This window comes from Delphinus delphis, chromosome 18 (assembly GCF_949987515.2).
Source record: "Delphinus delphis chromosome 18, mDelDel1.2, whole genome shotgun sequence".
In the NCBI taxonomy this organism is placed as follows: domain Eukaryota; kingdom Metazoa; phylum Chordata; class Mammalia; order Artiodactyla; family Delphinidae; genus Delphinus; species Delphinus delphis.
This window is the reverse complement of record NC_082700.1, coordinates 77361464-77374119: the sequence shown is the minus strand read 5'-3', so window position 1 is coordinate 77374119 and position 12656 is coordinate 77361464. Positions and strand designations below refer to the sequence as shown.

The 12656-nt window shown below is 45.8% G+C and overlaps 1 protein-coding gene across 2 annotated transcripts in view; it reads left to right on the top strand.

The window, feature by feature from the left end:
- Positions 1-12656, top strand: part of TUBGCP3 (tubulin gamma complex component 3) — a 60640-nt gene that overhangs the window by 13309 nt on the left and 34675 nt on the right. For both annotated transcript variants that reach the window (XM_059995863.1, XM_059995862.1), the window contains exons 4-11: positions 417-494; positions 1738-1955; positions 3720-3892; positions 4668-4786; positions 5419-5544; positions 7291-7359; positions 7725-7857; positions 9815-9981. In XM_059995863.1, coding sequence (XP_059851846.1) covers positions 417-494; positions 1738-1955; positions 3720-3892; positions 4668-4786; positions 5419-5544; positions 7291-7359; positions 7725-7857; positions 9815-9981 — 1083 coding nt within the window. The remainder of the gene's footprint in view (positions 1-416; positions 495-1737; positions 1956-3719; positions 3893-4667; positions 4787-5418; positions 5545-7290; positions 7360-7724; positions 7858-9814; positions 9982-12656) is intronic.

Here is a 12656-nt window from a genome sequence, read left to right as displayed (position 1 = left end):
ACTCTTTTTTTATGGCTTAAATTGGACTTAAGGCGGGGAAAGCATTCACACATTTTGTGATGGTATTATTCTTATAATCACTGTGTTTTGGAAGTTGGTTATTATAAGAATTATTTCAGGGAGGAAATACCGTTAGACAGGAATAGGGTAATTGAAAAAATGTTCGCATTGGGACTTTGGAGTTAGATTTCAGGGGGTTAAATGTTCCAAGGGTCTTGACCTCTTGAGAACGTTCTCTTGCCTTCTCATGGATAGCACTGTGGTAGTGCCTGAAAAATCGACAAATTTAGGTTTGATGTTACCAGGTGAATTTTAAAATGCTTTTCTATTTTGGAAATAAGGGTAATTTAGGAGAGAGGAAGATAAAATTGGGAACTAGTACAAAGTTGTTCTTTTACTGTTTTCTTTCTAAACAGGGAGTTTTGAAAAATAAATGGTCAATTCTCTACCTCTTGCTAAGCCTTAGTGAAGATCCGCGCAAGCAGCCTAACAAGGTGAGAGGCTCTGTTTTCACAGCTCGACGCCTGTTTAAAGCACAGTGTCTTTTGCTGGGACAGTTACACCAAATTTTGATAGGAATTGGCTTCCATACTTAAGAAAATAGTAGGAGAAAAGCAAAAAAATTTTGTATAGTTTTCTGGGCAGTCACGAGGGTCAAGAGATTTCTTTTTCTTTCTTTCTTTTTGTTTTGTTTTTAAGGGCATTTTTAGTCAGTGTGCTGTGTTTCCTTAAGATGTTTCTTGAGAATCATGTTATTACTTCAAATATAACAATGTCTGGTTAAATAGAGTATAAACTATCAGTTTTCAGATTTTTATTCTGTGAAGTTATTAATATTAGCACAGCTTCATTATTCTTTGGGTTAGAAGACCTTTTAGCGTTTTCTTGGGCTTTCAGATATCATGATGAACATTAATTACTCTTATACCATGAAAAGTTTGTTGTCAGTGGGTTCAGTTTTTGACCCGTGTGGTGTTTGAAAGAGCTATTGGGCCGCCGCCCAGAGTCCCAGAGAGTCTGGTGTAATAAGATGCTCGACCACAGAAATTTGAGTGTTTAGAGAGTTGAAGAATGTGGGTGAAAGAGTCATATTGACCTTTAAAGCCTTTGTCTGAGTAATGAGCATTCTTTCATTGCATAATAATGCCAGACTTCTAAAAATATTTGAGTAATTATTTGAGTTTCAGTTTGCTTGGTTTCTGAGTAAAGTGTTTAGTTATCAGACCATGTGGGAGTTTTGAGATTCAGAAAACTTTCCAGAACTTTATCAGTTCAGGCATATTTCAAAACTATAATAACTGATTTATCGTTTAATAAATACAGGCACATCTCGTTTTATTTTGCTTCTCAGATACTGCATTTTTTACAAGTTGAAGGTGTGTGGCAACTTTACATTGTCAGACGATGGTTAGCATTTTTAAGCAATAAGGTATTTTTCAATTAAGGTGTGTATATTGCTTTTTAGACAAAATGCTATTGCATACTCAATAGACTACAGTATAGTGTACACATAACTCTTATATGCACTGGGAAGCCAGAAAATTCGTGTGACTTGCTTTGTGTCACTACTCATTTTATTGCGGTGGTCTGGAACTGAACCCACAATGTCTCTGAGGTCTGCCTGCACAAAATCCAGTTACAAAAATAGAACCAAAGTCTGAATGTAAATTATCTTTGCGGGTGTGGGAAAGCGTTCTGTAATTTCGTACCCATATTCGTGCCGCCTTTTATTTTCAGGTTTCTAGCTATGCCACGTTGTTTGCTCAAGCACTACCCCGAGACGCTCACTCCACGCCCTACTACTACGCCAGGCCTCAGACCCTGCCCCTGAACTACCAGGACCGCAGCGTCCCGCCGGCCCAGAGCTCTGGCAGCCTGGGCAGCAGCGGCGTCAGCAGCATCGGCGTGTGCGCCCTCAGCGGCCCGACCCCGACGCCTCAGCCTCTCCTCCCGGGGTAACCCAGCTCGCGCGCGGGAGTCCTCACACAGTAGGAGTGGGGCGTGCTCGGCCTTTAATCAGGCATTTCGTCTTCACCGAAACGACCTCCAGAGCCTCGTATGTGCCAGGGATGTTCTAGGCGCCGGGTCTGAGGTGCTTTATCTAGGATGTTCCCTTCCAAGCACTCCCTCCGTTTCAGACGGGAGCTCTTCCCGCGTTTAGTCCTAGCTGACTGTGAAGGGTTTGGGCCGACTCCCGCCTGTTAAGGCACAGGCCCGTTATAGCAGGGGGCCCGCTCACGCGACGGCGTGCAGAGCCTTCTCTGGCCGTAACTGAGCGACAGGCTCTTGCTGGGCTCTCATACTTCTCTCAGTGCATGTTGTCGCCTTCATAGGTGTGCTGTTCTCTTCCTCAGTTATTTAAGATGTCAGGAACATAAGATAAAGCTGTCTCGTCCTCAAGCGCTGAGATCTTCAGACTGAGGAGTGTGGCACCTTACGGTGCTTTTATATCAACGTGCTGTCACGTCCGGTTACACGCAGAGCTCATGGCTGAGAATAAAGCGAGTGCCAGTGCCGGAATGGACTTGGAACGTTGCTCTCCTGCGTGTTTTTCCATACACGTTCCTAGAAATCCCATTAACGTAGACTGTGCTCTAAAATGTCAGAAAGTGGGTATTTTTCCAGGAGAACAGTGACCAAGGATTTACCATCAAATGACGTTTTCCACATGAGCGCAATACAGTTATAAGTCACTGTGCGACTTAATCAGATTTTGTTAAAGTTATCAGAAGATAGAATGTGTGTACCACACGTGTGGAATAAATAGAGTCTAGTATTTTAGAAAGACAGCACAATACATCCCCAAATTTCATCTTAAACTCATATTCTGGCTAAAAGAATAAACAGATGTTCATATTTTCACCTTTAAAATAAGTATTTGAAATAATTAGTGTCATGATATCGAAAAAGCTGTATAGACAACTTTGAACTGAAGTGGTCTTTTAGAATTTTTTCTTAAATTTAGGACTATTCAAAAACATAGTTTTAATTTAGTGTTGTTGATGACTTTTCCCCCCCGTCAAAAATAGGGAAAAGTCAGGGCCATTTCAGGTTTTTCTTTCCTCTCTTACTCGACCAGTTAAAACCAGAGCTCACCACTTGGAAGCAGTAGTGCCACTGAGATCCTCGTTTCTGTATTTTGCGGTCCCAGGAAGCGCTATTTTTGTTGCGGTTGTCAAAACATGTCATTAGAAATCAGCTGTCAGCTTCCTGCATCTTCAGGGAGCAGCTTTGACACGTTCTCCAAATTATTAGAAGCTGTCTTGACCTTGGAGGTGCCTTTGCCTTGTATTTTATGTTTGTGCATTTTTAAAACTAATTGCGGATTACGACATTTCTTTTCGTATCAAGTGCTGTGAAGACTGAGGGACAGGGAGGACGGAAGGGGGACAGCGTTTCAGATTTTTTTAACTCAGCGAATGTTGACTGGATGAAAGATGTTAACTTTCAGGGTAAAACCAGTAGTGAATCTCAAAGTGGTTTTAGCTGGGTGGTGTGTGTTATGTATTTGTAAAGAAAAGTCCAGTAGGTTGTGACTTGTGTGTTGAGAAGTCTGTGGAGGTGGCAGGAAGAGCCCGAGAGCCACTGCGGGAGCCCAGGAGGCCTTGGGCGTCGTCGCTGGGACACGGGGGCGCGGTGGTGGTGTGTCTTCGGCTGTCTCAGTGTCCTCCATGAAGAGCCGGGCATTTGAAGGCACAGACGGTCCCTTCCTCTTTCAGACAGTCTCACCCAGCTCCGGGCGTGGGAGATTGTCTTCGACAGCAGCTGAGCTCACGTCTTGCATGGACTTTAACTGCAAACCAGCCTTCTTTACAAACCACTACCTCGAAAGGTGTCCCCAGCGCTGTTTCTCGCAATGTGACGAGGCCACGGAGAGAAGGGGATGCAGGTGGTGAGTAGGGATGCACCCCTTGTTTTAAACGCTCACAGCCTTGGCCTGGTTTCTCGTTCTGGTGACGGGGTTCAGGAGCCTCAGTCCTCCAGGCTGGCTTTGTCACCCTGTCACCCTGACTGTGCCTCCCCAGAGCCGCCCACCCCTCAGGTCCTTGCTGAGTGCTTTCCTGGGTCTGCTCTCCCTTCCCCAGTGACGATAGGCCCGGTTTGCTGCAATCCGATATTTATAGACCATTATCGCCACAACTGACTGCAGCCTGGAGTGGGAGCCTGACCCTACTGGGCTCTCGCTGTGTCTCCTCCCACTGAGACCTTGGATCTGTGGGCTTTGCCTCTTGTCATGACATTGGGTAACACCTAAATTCTGAGTTAGCTTTTGTTCCAAGGTTTGTGGAAATCATAAATCCGTTTCTGCCGTGTTAACTGCTTTCGTCATGGTGATGGAGATGGAACCAGGTTTGCGTGCTTGCTGTGTAGCCAGTTTTCTAAACGTCGTGTGAAATAATTATCCATCCTTTTGTGATTGATTTGTGCTGCTCCTTGATCATATGTTAAACTCCCACATACTGCTTTGTCTTTTTAAAAGACTTTTGGAAGAGAAATTATATGATCTCCATATCATTTTCAGAAAATCCTTTTTTCTTATAACTTCATATTCTTTCTCATCTTAAACTCATTTATTTAGTTTTTAAATTTTGTTCTGGTTGCAAATATATTACCTGGAGCGAATTGTGTTGTGCGATTTATTTCACCTTGTAAAAACTGTGTTACAGGTGCTGTGGAAGTTGCCGAGGCAGCCCTAGTCAGAGATATTCTGTACGTCTTCCAGGGCATAGACGGCAAAAATGTCAAGATGAGCAACGCTGACAACTGTTACAAAGTGGAGGGAAAGGTACAGTCACTGAAACCTCGTCTGAAGTGTTCAGAAGTCAAGACAGATGGCATCAGGACCAGGCAGGCACGGTTGGTTTGTGAGGCAGCACTAGGGTCACGAGGGCTGGCGTGCAGATTCGGGAGTCCTGGTCAGCCTGCACCACGGAACCCTGGTTTGCGCCCTGGTTTGATCCTCAGCGCGTTGCCCCCTTTCCTCCTGTGGCGGTGGTGCCCGAGTTACCTGACGGCCAGGTATCCTGGCATCTTTGCTTCTGTCTTCCAGAACCTGCCTTTCCCACAGTCCTTCTTGTTGACCCTCTGTCCTTTTGCGACTCTTAGCCGAGTCATGAGGCCACTGATGTCACAGAGTGTCCCTGCCACGCCGGCACCCCGGCCAGTCACTCCTGGGGCGGTGGGACCCAGGCCTAACACTTGCTCAGAGGTGTCTTACTTCTCTGCCTGCTCTGTGACGCTTCTTGTTCCCTAGAGTCTCACTGCTTTCACTTGAGTGATGGTGTATTAGTTATCTTTAAGTTGCTTATGTTGAAGCCTAAGAATTATAAAAGTACAAATGGTTAAAACAATAATAATAATTAAAATCCTAGTGTTAAAATTTTTTTATTTTAAACTCTGGATATATTTACTTTTTAGGCAAACCTAAATAAATCTTTGAGGGATACGACAGTCAGACTTGCTGAGTTGGGATGGTTACATAATAAAATCAGAAAATACACTGACCAGAGGAGCCTAGACCGTTCATTTGGACTTGTAGGCCAGGTATGTTCTTTGTTACGGAGACACGTGGGGTTTTGGGGTGACATTCACCTCGGGAAGTGCTTAATCTCCTTAGAATCTTATAAGAAAGTCATTCTGAAGAGGGTTCTTTTTACATAAAGAAGGTTTGAAAATGGACTGTGTCAGTCATGGTCAACTCAAGAAAAGAGAAAACATAGTGGATAGTGACAAAGATAATCAAATATAGCGATTTTTAAAAATGTTTAATGAATACTTAGGAACACTGACCATGTATGAGTCACTTTACATATTTTAGTGTATTTTCCCTTTGACTTGATTCTCTCAATTAAAAAAACCTTTTTTTAATTGAAGGATAGTTGATTTACAGTGTTGTGTTTCAGGTGTATATCAGAGTGGTTTGGTTATACGTATATATGTATGTATTTTTATTACCTTCCATTGTAGTTACAAATATTGAATATCGTTGCCTGTGCTATACAGTAGATTCCTGTTTCTCTATTTCACTATAGTAGTGTGCATCTGTAATCCCATACTCCCAGTTTATCCCTCCCTCCCTTCCCTCCCTTTCTCCTTTGGTAACCATACGTTTGTTTTCTGTCTGTGAGTCTGTTTCTGTTTTGTAAATAGGTTCATTTGTATTATTTTTAGATTCCACATTGAAGTGGTATCATATGATATTTGTCTTTGGCTGACTTACTTCACTTTGTATGGTAATCTCTAGGTCCATCCATGCTTCTGCAAGTGGCATCATTCCATTCTTTTTTATAGCTGAGTAATATTCCATTGCGTGTGTGTGTGTGTGTGTGTGTGTGTGTGTGTGTGTGTGTGTACGCGCGCACACACACCCACACCACATCTTCTTTATCCAGTCATCTGTTGATAGACACTTAATGTTTCTTTTATGTTCTCTAACGTGCTGCACTAGTGATATTTTTAAATTGGCAACTCCATGCCAGTTCCCCCCATTTTGGTGAGGGGAGTTGCACCATCCACATTATTAAAAACTGCCTTGTACCTTTTCAATCTTAAATTCTGAAAAGGTATCAGAAGGACCTTCACATACTCCTGTTCCTCTGGAATGAACTCTGGGCCTAAGCCTAGGGATTTGCAGGAGGAGAGCCTGCGACAGAACCTGCGAAGGACAGACAGGTTTCTCAAGGACACAGAGGACATACTCGTGGTTACCAAAGGGAAGGTGGTGGGAGGGATAAGTTAGGAGTTTGGAATTAGCAGATACACAGTACTGTGTATATATAAAATAGGTAAACAACAAGGACCTGCTGTATAGCACCGGGAACTACATTCAGTATCCTGTAATAAGCTATAACAGAAAAGAGTCCAAAAAAAAGAATATAGATGTATACGTATATATGTATAACCGAATCACTTTGCTGTACACCTGAAACTAACAGAATACTGTAAATCAACTATACTTCAATGAAAAAAAATTAGAAGGGACGTAATCTGAAAATAAAGCGTCAGTGTCTAAGGTGAATGCCCTTTAGCTTATGAAAAATGCACTGTTTCTCCACTTCCCTCCTGCAAAGCTCACGCTGAGGGACAGCCCTTTCCGGGTGCTATTAGATGCGTATGTCGTGGTGGGTACACCTGCGTGGGGACTGTGGGCAGAAGCAGACTTCCGTTTCGCGGACACCCGAACTTTGTCTCAAGGCGTCGTCCTGCGAGGTCCCCGTGTGTTGCGGTGTAGTGACCGTCGTGTGCAGTGACCGTGTCCTACTTTAATTGTGCTCCGTCCTTTCTCCACAGAGCTTTTGTGCTGCGTTGCACCAGGAGCTCAGAGAATACTACCGCTTACTGTCTGTTTTACATTCCCAGGTAAATACCTTATTTTTAATTTCTTCAGGATTTGAAGTGTTAGGAAATGCCACTATACAGAACTTTTAAGTTTCTTCGTACATTACTTTTGAAAGATAAAAATCTGATAATCCTGTTGGGAAGGATTGGATATCTGTGAAGTTTCAGTGTGTCCTAGAGCCAGTTCATTGCTAATTTTCAGGGTCCTGTCTGCCATTGAAACAGACCTCCTTTGTAGCTTGAAGGAACTGTCACTGTCTCAGAGGGACCTTCTGTTTCATTTTTATGAGGATAATCCTTGCCCCGTGTCTACTTCACATGGATTAAGACATGCTTGGCCTGTTTGGTGACCTGTACTTACACATTCTGTCTTTCCTGTTTTTCAGCTACAGTTAGAAGATGATCAGGGTGTGAATTTGGGCCTTGAGAGTAGCTTAACACTCCGGCGTCTCCTGGTTTGGACGTACGACCCCAAGATAAGACTGAAGACCCTGGCGGCGCTGGTGGACCACTGCCAAGGTCATTTTGCTTTATTTCAAAGCAGGTTTTAGGGAATGTCACCGAGGTTTGTTTTTGTGCCTGCCCCTTTTGTATGCTTAACAGCCAGAAGGATGCTGATTAAATACAAATTAATAGACGTGAAATTATAGGGAGAATAACCAGCTGCCCTCACAGCCCAGTGTTTAGGCTTTGGAGGCTCAGGACTTCCTTGAGGGGAAGGGGGCGGGGTCTAGTTTTCAGAGATTTCTCCTTTTCCTCTGGCCCACGGTGTTCCAGCTGCTTATCTCTGTTCCTCTTTTATTCGTCTTTCAATTAGCAGCCTCTCCTAGCGCTTCACTCCCCCCCAGGTTCTGGCCCACGTCTGGGCTCAGCAGCTGCGTCACAAGTTCCCTTGTTTGCGCGTCTGGGTGGGGCCTCCCCTGGGTTCTCAGCCTGTGTTTCTAGTTGCTTCTCAGCGTCTTTCTCACTGTGTGTGCTCCCTTGGCCAGGAAGCCCTTTGTCTCTCCTCATCTGTAACCGTGGGCACTGGGGATCCCTGCCCCCTCGGGGTGGGAGGGCCAGGTGAGATGTGGGGGCTGGTGACCACCCTGCCCTCCTGGCTGCGCGTGCGCTGCCCCCCTCGCGCGGAGTGGTTCTCGGGGCCACTGACTCCAAGGGCACGGTGTGGGGGGCACCTTCCTCAAAAGAAGAAAGAAGTCGAATACAGTGAGTAAATGCCTCCTTTCTCTCCAGCTGCCAGCAGCCCCCCAACTGTCTTCCTGCCGACCCCCATCCCTTTCATGGTCCTGGCACCTCCAGCTCCTCCCTAGGCCCCCAGGCTTTGCCCTCCCTGGGGCGCTGGGGTCCCCGCTCCGGGCCTTCTTCATGCCCTGTCCTCATAACCTGCCAACTGGCTCTGTCTCTGTTTGTGCACACATGCCAAGAGGGATCTCACTAAAGTCAGGGTACATCAGTCCTTCCCTTAAAATCTGTCTGCAATCCGAAGACGCAGACGTAGAGAGAATGGACTTGAGGACATGGGGAGTGGGAAGGGTAAGCTGGGACACAGTGAGGGAGTGGCATGGACATATATACACTCCCAAATGTCAAATAGATAGCTAGTGGGAAGCAGCCGCATAGCACAGGGAGATCAGATCGGTGCTTTGTGACCACCTAGAGGGGTGGGATAGGGAGGGTGGGAGGGAGGGAGATGCAAGAGGGAGGGGCTGTGGGGATATATGTATGTGTATAGCTGATTCACTTTGTTATACAGCAGCAACTAACACACCATTGTAAAGAAATTATACTCCAATAAAGCTGTTAAAAAAAAAAAAGAAACTTTCTGCAATCTAACGAACTCCAGAATTATTCACATGGGAAACTCTTCGTGTGCTTATACTGTTGGATCTGGTTTTTGCCACTCCCAATATTTTATGCTGAGCTGTGCTCCTGGGTCACCGGGCACTATTAACACAGGGCCATGTTTTCAAACTGTAGGGCCACCAGTTAGTTAATGGGTTATGACATCAGTTTAATGAGTTGAGACCAGTGTATTATTACCAAAAGAGAAAAAGGAAAAAATAAGGAAATCTTTTTCCTTAAAAAGGAAAAAATAGAAAATCTTAAAGTGTAAGTATTGTTTGTAAAACTCTTGTTTTCTATACATGCCTATTTGTGTACTGGATTGCGGTATGAAGTGTGAGTCTGGATGTGGGTCTCAGTCAGGAGAAGGTGAAGAATTGTGTTCTCGGTCGTATCTCGAGTCGCGTTTTCCATAGAGGTCGTGGAGAGTCACGTGAAGGCTCTGACTCACGTGAAGCCCAGGGAGAACCTCGGCCTCTGGGCTCCTGGTCCGTCACGTGCTGGCCGCTGCGTCTGCGTCCGGACGGTACTGAGAGAGCAGCCGCACTTCATCTCCGACTTGGCCGTTTGCGGTAGTGTTCAGTTGTTGGTTTCTGCCGTGAGTGTCCACGTGGATGTTTTGCTGTGTCCCCAGGAAGGAAGGGAGGTGAGCTGGCTTCAGCCGTCCACGCCTACACCAAGACGGGGGACCCCTCCATGAGGTCCCTGGTGCAGCACATCCTCAGCCTGGTGTCGCACCCCGTCCTGAGCTTCCTTTACCGGTGGATCTACGACGGCGAGCTCGAGGACACGTACCACGAAGTAAGGGACGCGGCCCCTTCTCAGGCGCGGCTTTGAGGAGCGTGGGAGCAGTTACCCTTTCTTGATTTTTTCCAGAAACGATTTCCTCCTCACGGCGGCGCCACCGCACCTCATTGGCCTGCCTGGCCTGCTCTGCTTCAGTCAGAGCTGCACTTGGCCAGTGAGACATCGTCACCCCCGTCTGAGCGGTGGGGACTCAGCAAGGGCAGATCGCTTGTCCCTGTTGAGCAGCAAGCTGGCGGCAAAGCTCGGACTAGGGGTCCCCAGTCTCAGTCCGGTTTTGCTGGCGGGGGGGTAGTACGTGTTCTCGTGCTTTGCACCATTACTGTGTGAACTGAGCTCATCTGGTTAACTGTGGTGCTGACAATTTTAATGAGACAAGTTATCTGTATATGTGTATATGTACCTATTGAAATACAGTTAGTTCCCCCAGAATGTAACATATTTGTCCCTAAAAATCACTGCTATGCAAAATCATACGGTAAAAACCAGACTCTGACAAAAAGTAGAGTGAGGGGCACCGCACTCAAAAACCTTGTCATTATGTTACATTAAAAAAGGATAGGAATTAAATGGAAGCTGTAGCACAGTTTCTAACACATATTAAACGGTTAAGGAATGGGCAAATTCTAGAGTAAATATGGCATTGACCTTGACAAAGCCCTGGTATTAGCTTGTGGGCCTGGGTGGAGGCAGGATGGACGGTCGTGGCTGCTGGAACGAGTGGGTGAAGGCGGCAGGGCAGTTTCAGGTGTGTCTGTGGGGATGTTCGTGTGGCCCATGTGGCTGGGCTCCTGTTTTCACCTAGTTTTTCGCGGGTGAAATTGCACGTAAGCAATCATGGAAGCAGATCTGACCGTAGGTGGTACTGTTTTGTGCTTTGGGGACACACGCGGCATCCACGTGTGTGTGTGTGCTGTGGAGGCCCCCAGGGTGCCCTGTAGGCCTCCTGTGCAGGGTTGGGCTTGTAACTGTTGCTGCCTGGACACGGCCCTTTTGCCTAACATGTTGCTCTCCTATCCGAGCAGATTGTGTTCTTTTAGTTTTAAATCTTACCCACATTATTAAAGTGAACACCACTTCATGTGCCTCCCTGGGAGTGTTTATGAGCTTCTCTGAAGTCAGTCCTGGGAGATGGGCTGGCTCGGCTGTGGGGAGGGCACAGCTGTAGGTTTGACTCCGTCTCGAGCGCTGGGTGGCTTTCCCGGTCCCCACACTCCATGCGCCCCCGTCGGCTTATTCCTCCTTCCCGTGTGCACTTCATGTTACCCAACCTGAGTAAAAGTGTTTTTAATCTAATGTATGAGATGTGGCGTCTCCTATGGTATTTATGTATTTGTGTTTCACTGGTTACTAGTGAGATTGACCAGCTTTTCATGTGTATCGGTTATTTTTATTTGTCCTACTAATTGCTGTTTGTATTGTTTCCCCATTTGTCCTGTGGATTTGTCTGACTTTTTAAGAGTCGAATCATGGGATGGGTTTATACATTTGGATATCTTGTATCTGTAATTGCACTTTTTTCCTTTAATTATTTTTCTTCAACCGTTTGTTTTCACATTATTTCAGACTTAGAGGTGTAAGAATAGTACCGAGAATCAGAGGCTTCACGGATGCTCTCCAAATGTTGGTTTTGCCATGTTTTATCTTATACTGAATTCCCGTTTACACCCGAGTCTGTTTCTGGACTATTTTTTTCGGTTTGCTATTTCTTTGTCAGTAATACTTAAACGTAGCTTTAAAGTTTGATATCTGGTAGGAGCAGCTCTTTTCACAATCGTCCTTGTTGTTTCTGCACATTTCTACTTACATATAGATTTAGAATTAGCTTGTTCATTCTGCCAGATAAAACATGAGAGAGTTCGTAGAAACACAAACTATCAAACTGACTCATGGGAAATAGAAAATCTAAATAGACCTATAACAAGTAAAGAGAATAAATCAGTGCTCTAAAAAGCTTTCCAGAAAAGAGTCCAGGGCCAGATGGCTTCACTGGCGGATGTGACCAGAGTGGGGCCGGGGCCATGTCTGCCCCTGTCTGCCTGGCGGGGCTCCTGGACCTGCTTTCTCTGGCCCGCCGTCCACTCCTCCCCAGTAACTTCCCTGCGTGCAGCTCCTGTCGGTCTTTGTTGACGGCTCTGCAGAGCTCACTTCCTGTGTAACGTGGCTTCATCCTGTGGTCCTTCCAGGAAGCTCTTTGAAACGCCCATGTTTACCTGGTTCCCCGGAGGCTTTTCTCTCCCCCTCCTGCTGCAGAGCGACTCTCAGTGTCCCACCGTGGCTGCCTCTGGGTTTGACTGACTTGCAGCCCAAGGATGAGTTTTCAGTCCTTTTATCTGAAAGAAAAACTTCCAGGTGGCCTCTGAGCTTTGCTATTTCTGTGGCGTCATTAAAACTGCCTCTGGGTCCACCAGTTGGGATTTTACTTTTATTTTATTTATTTATTTAAAATTACTTAATTAAGTTTTGACTGCGTTGGGTCTTCGTTGCTGTGCGCGGACTTTCTCTAGTTGCGGTGAATGGGGGCTACTCTTCCTTGCGGTGCGTGGGCTTCTCATCGTGGTGGCTTCTCTTGTTGCGGAGCACGAGCTCTAGGGTGCGTGGGCTTCAGTAGTTGTGTCACATGGGCTCAGTAGTTGTGGCTTGTGGGCTCTAGAGTGCAGGCTCAGTAGTTG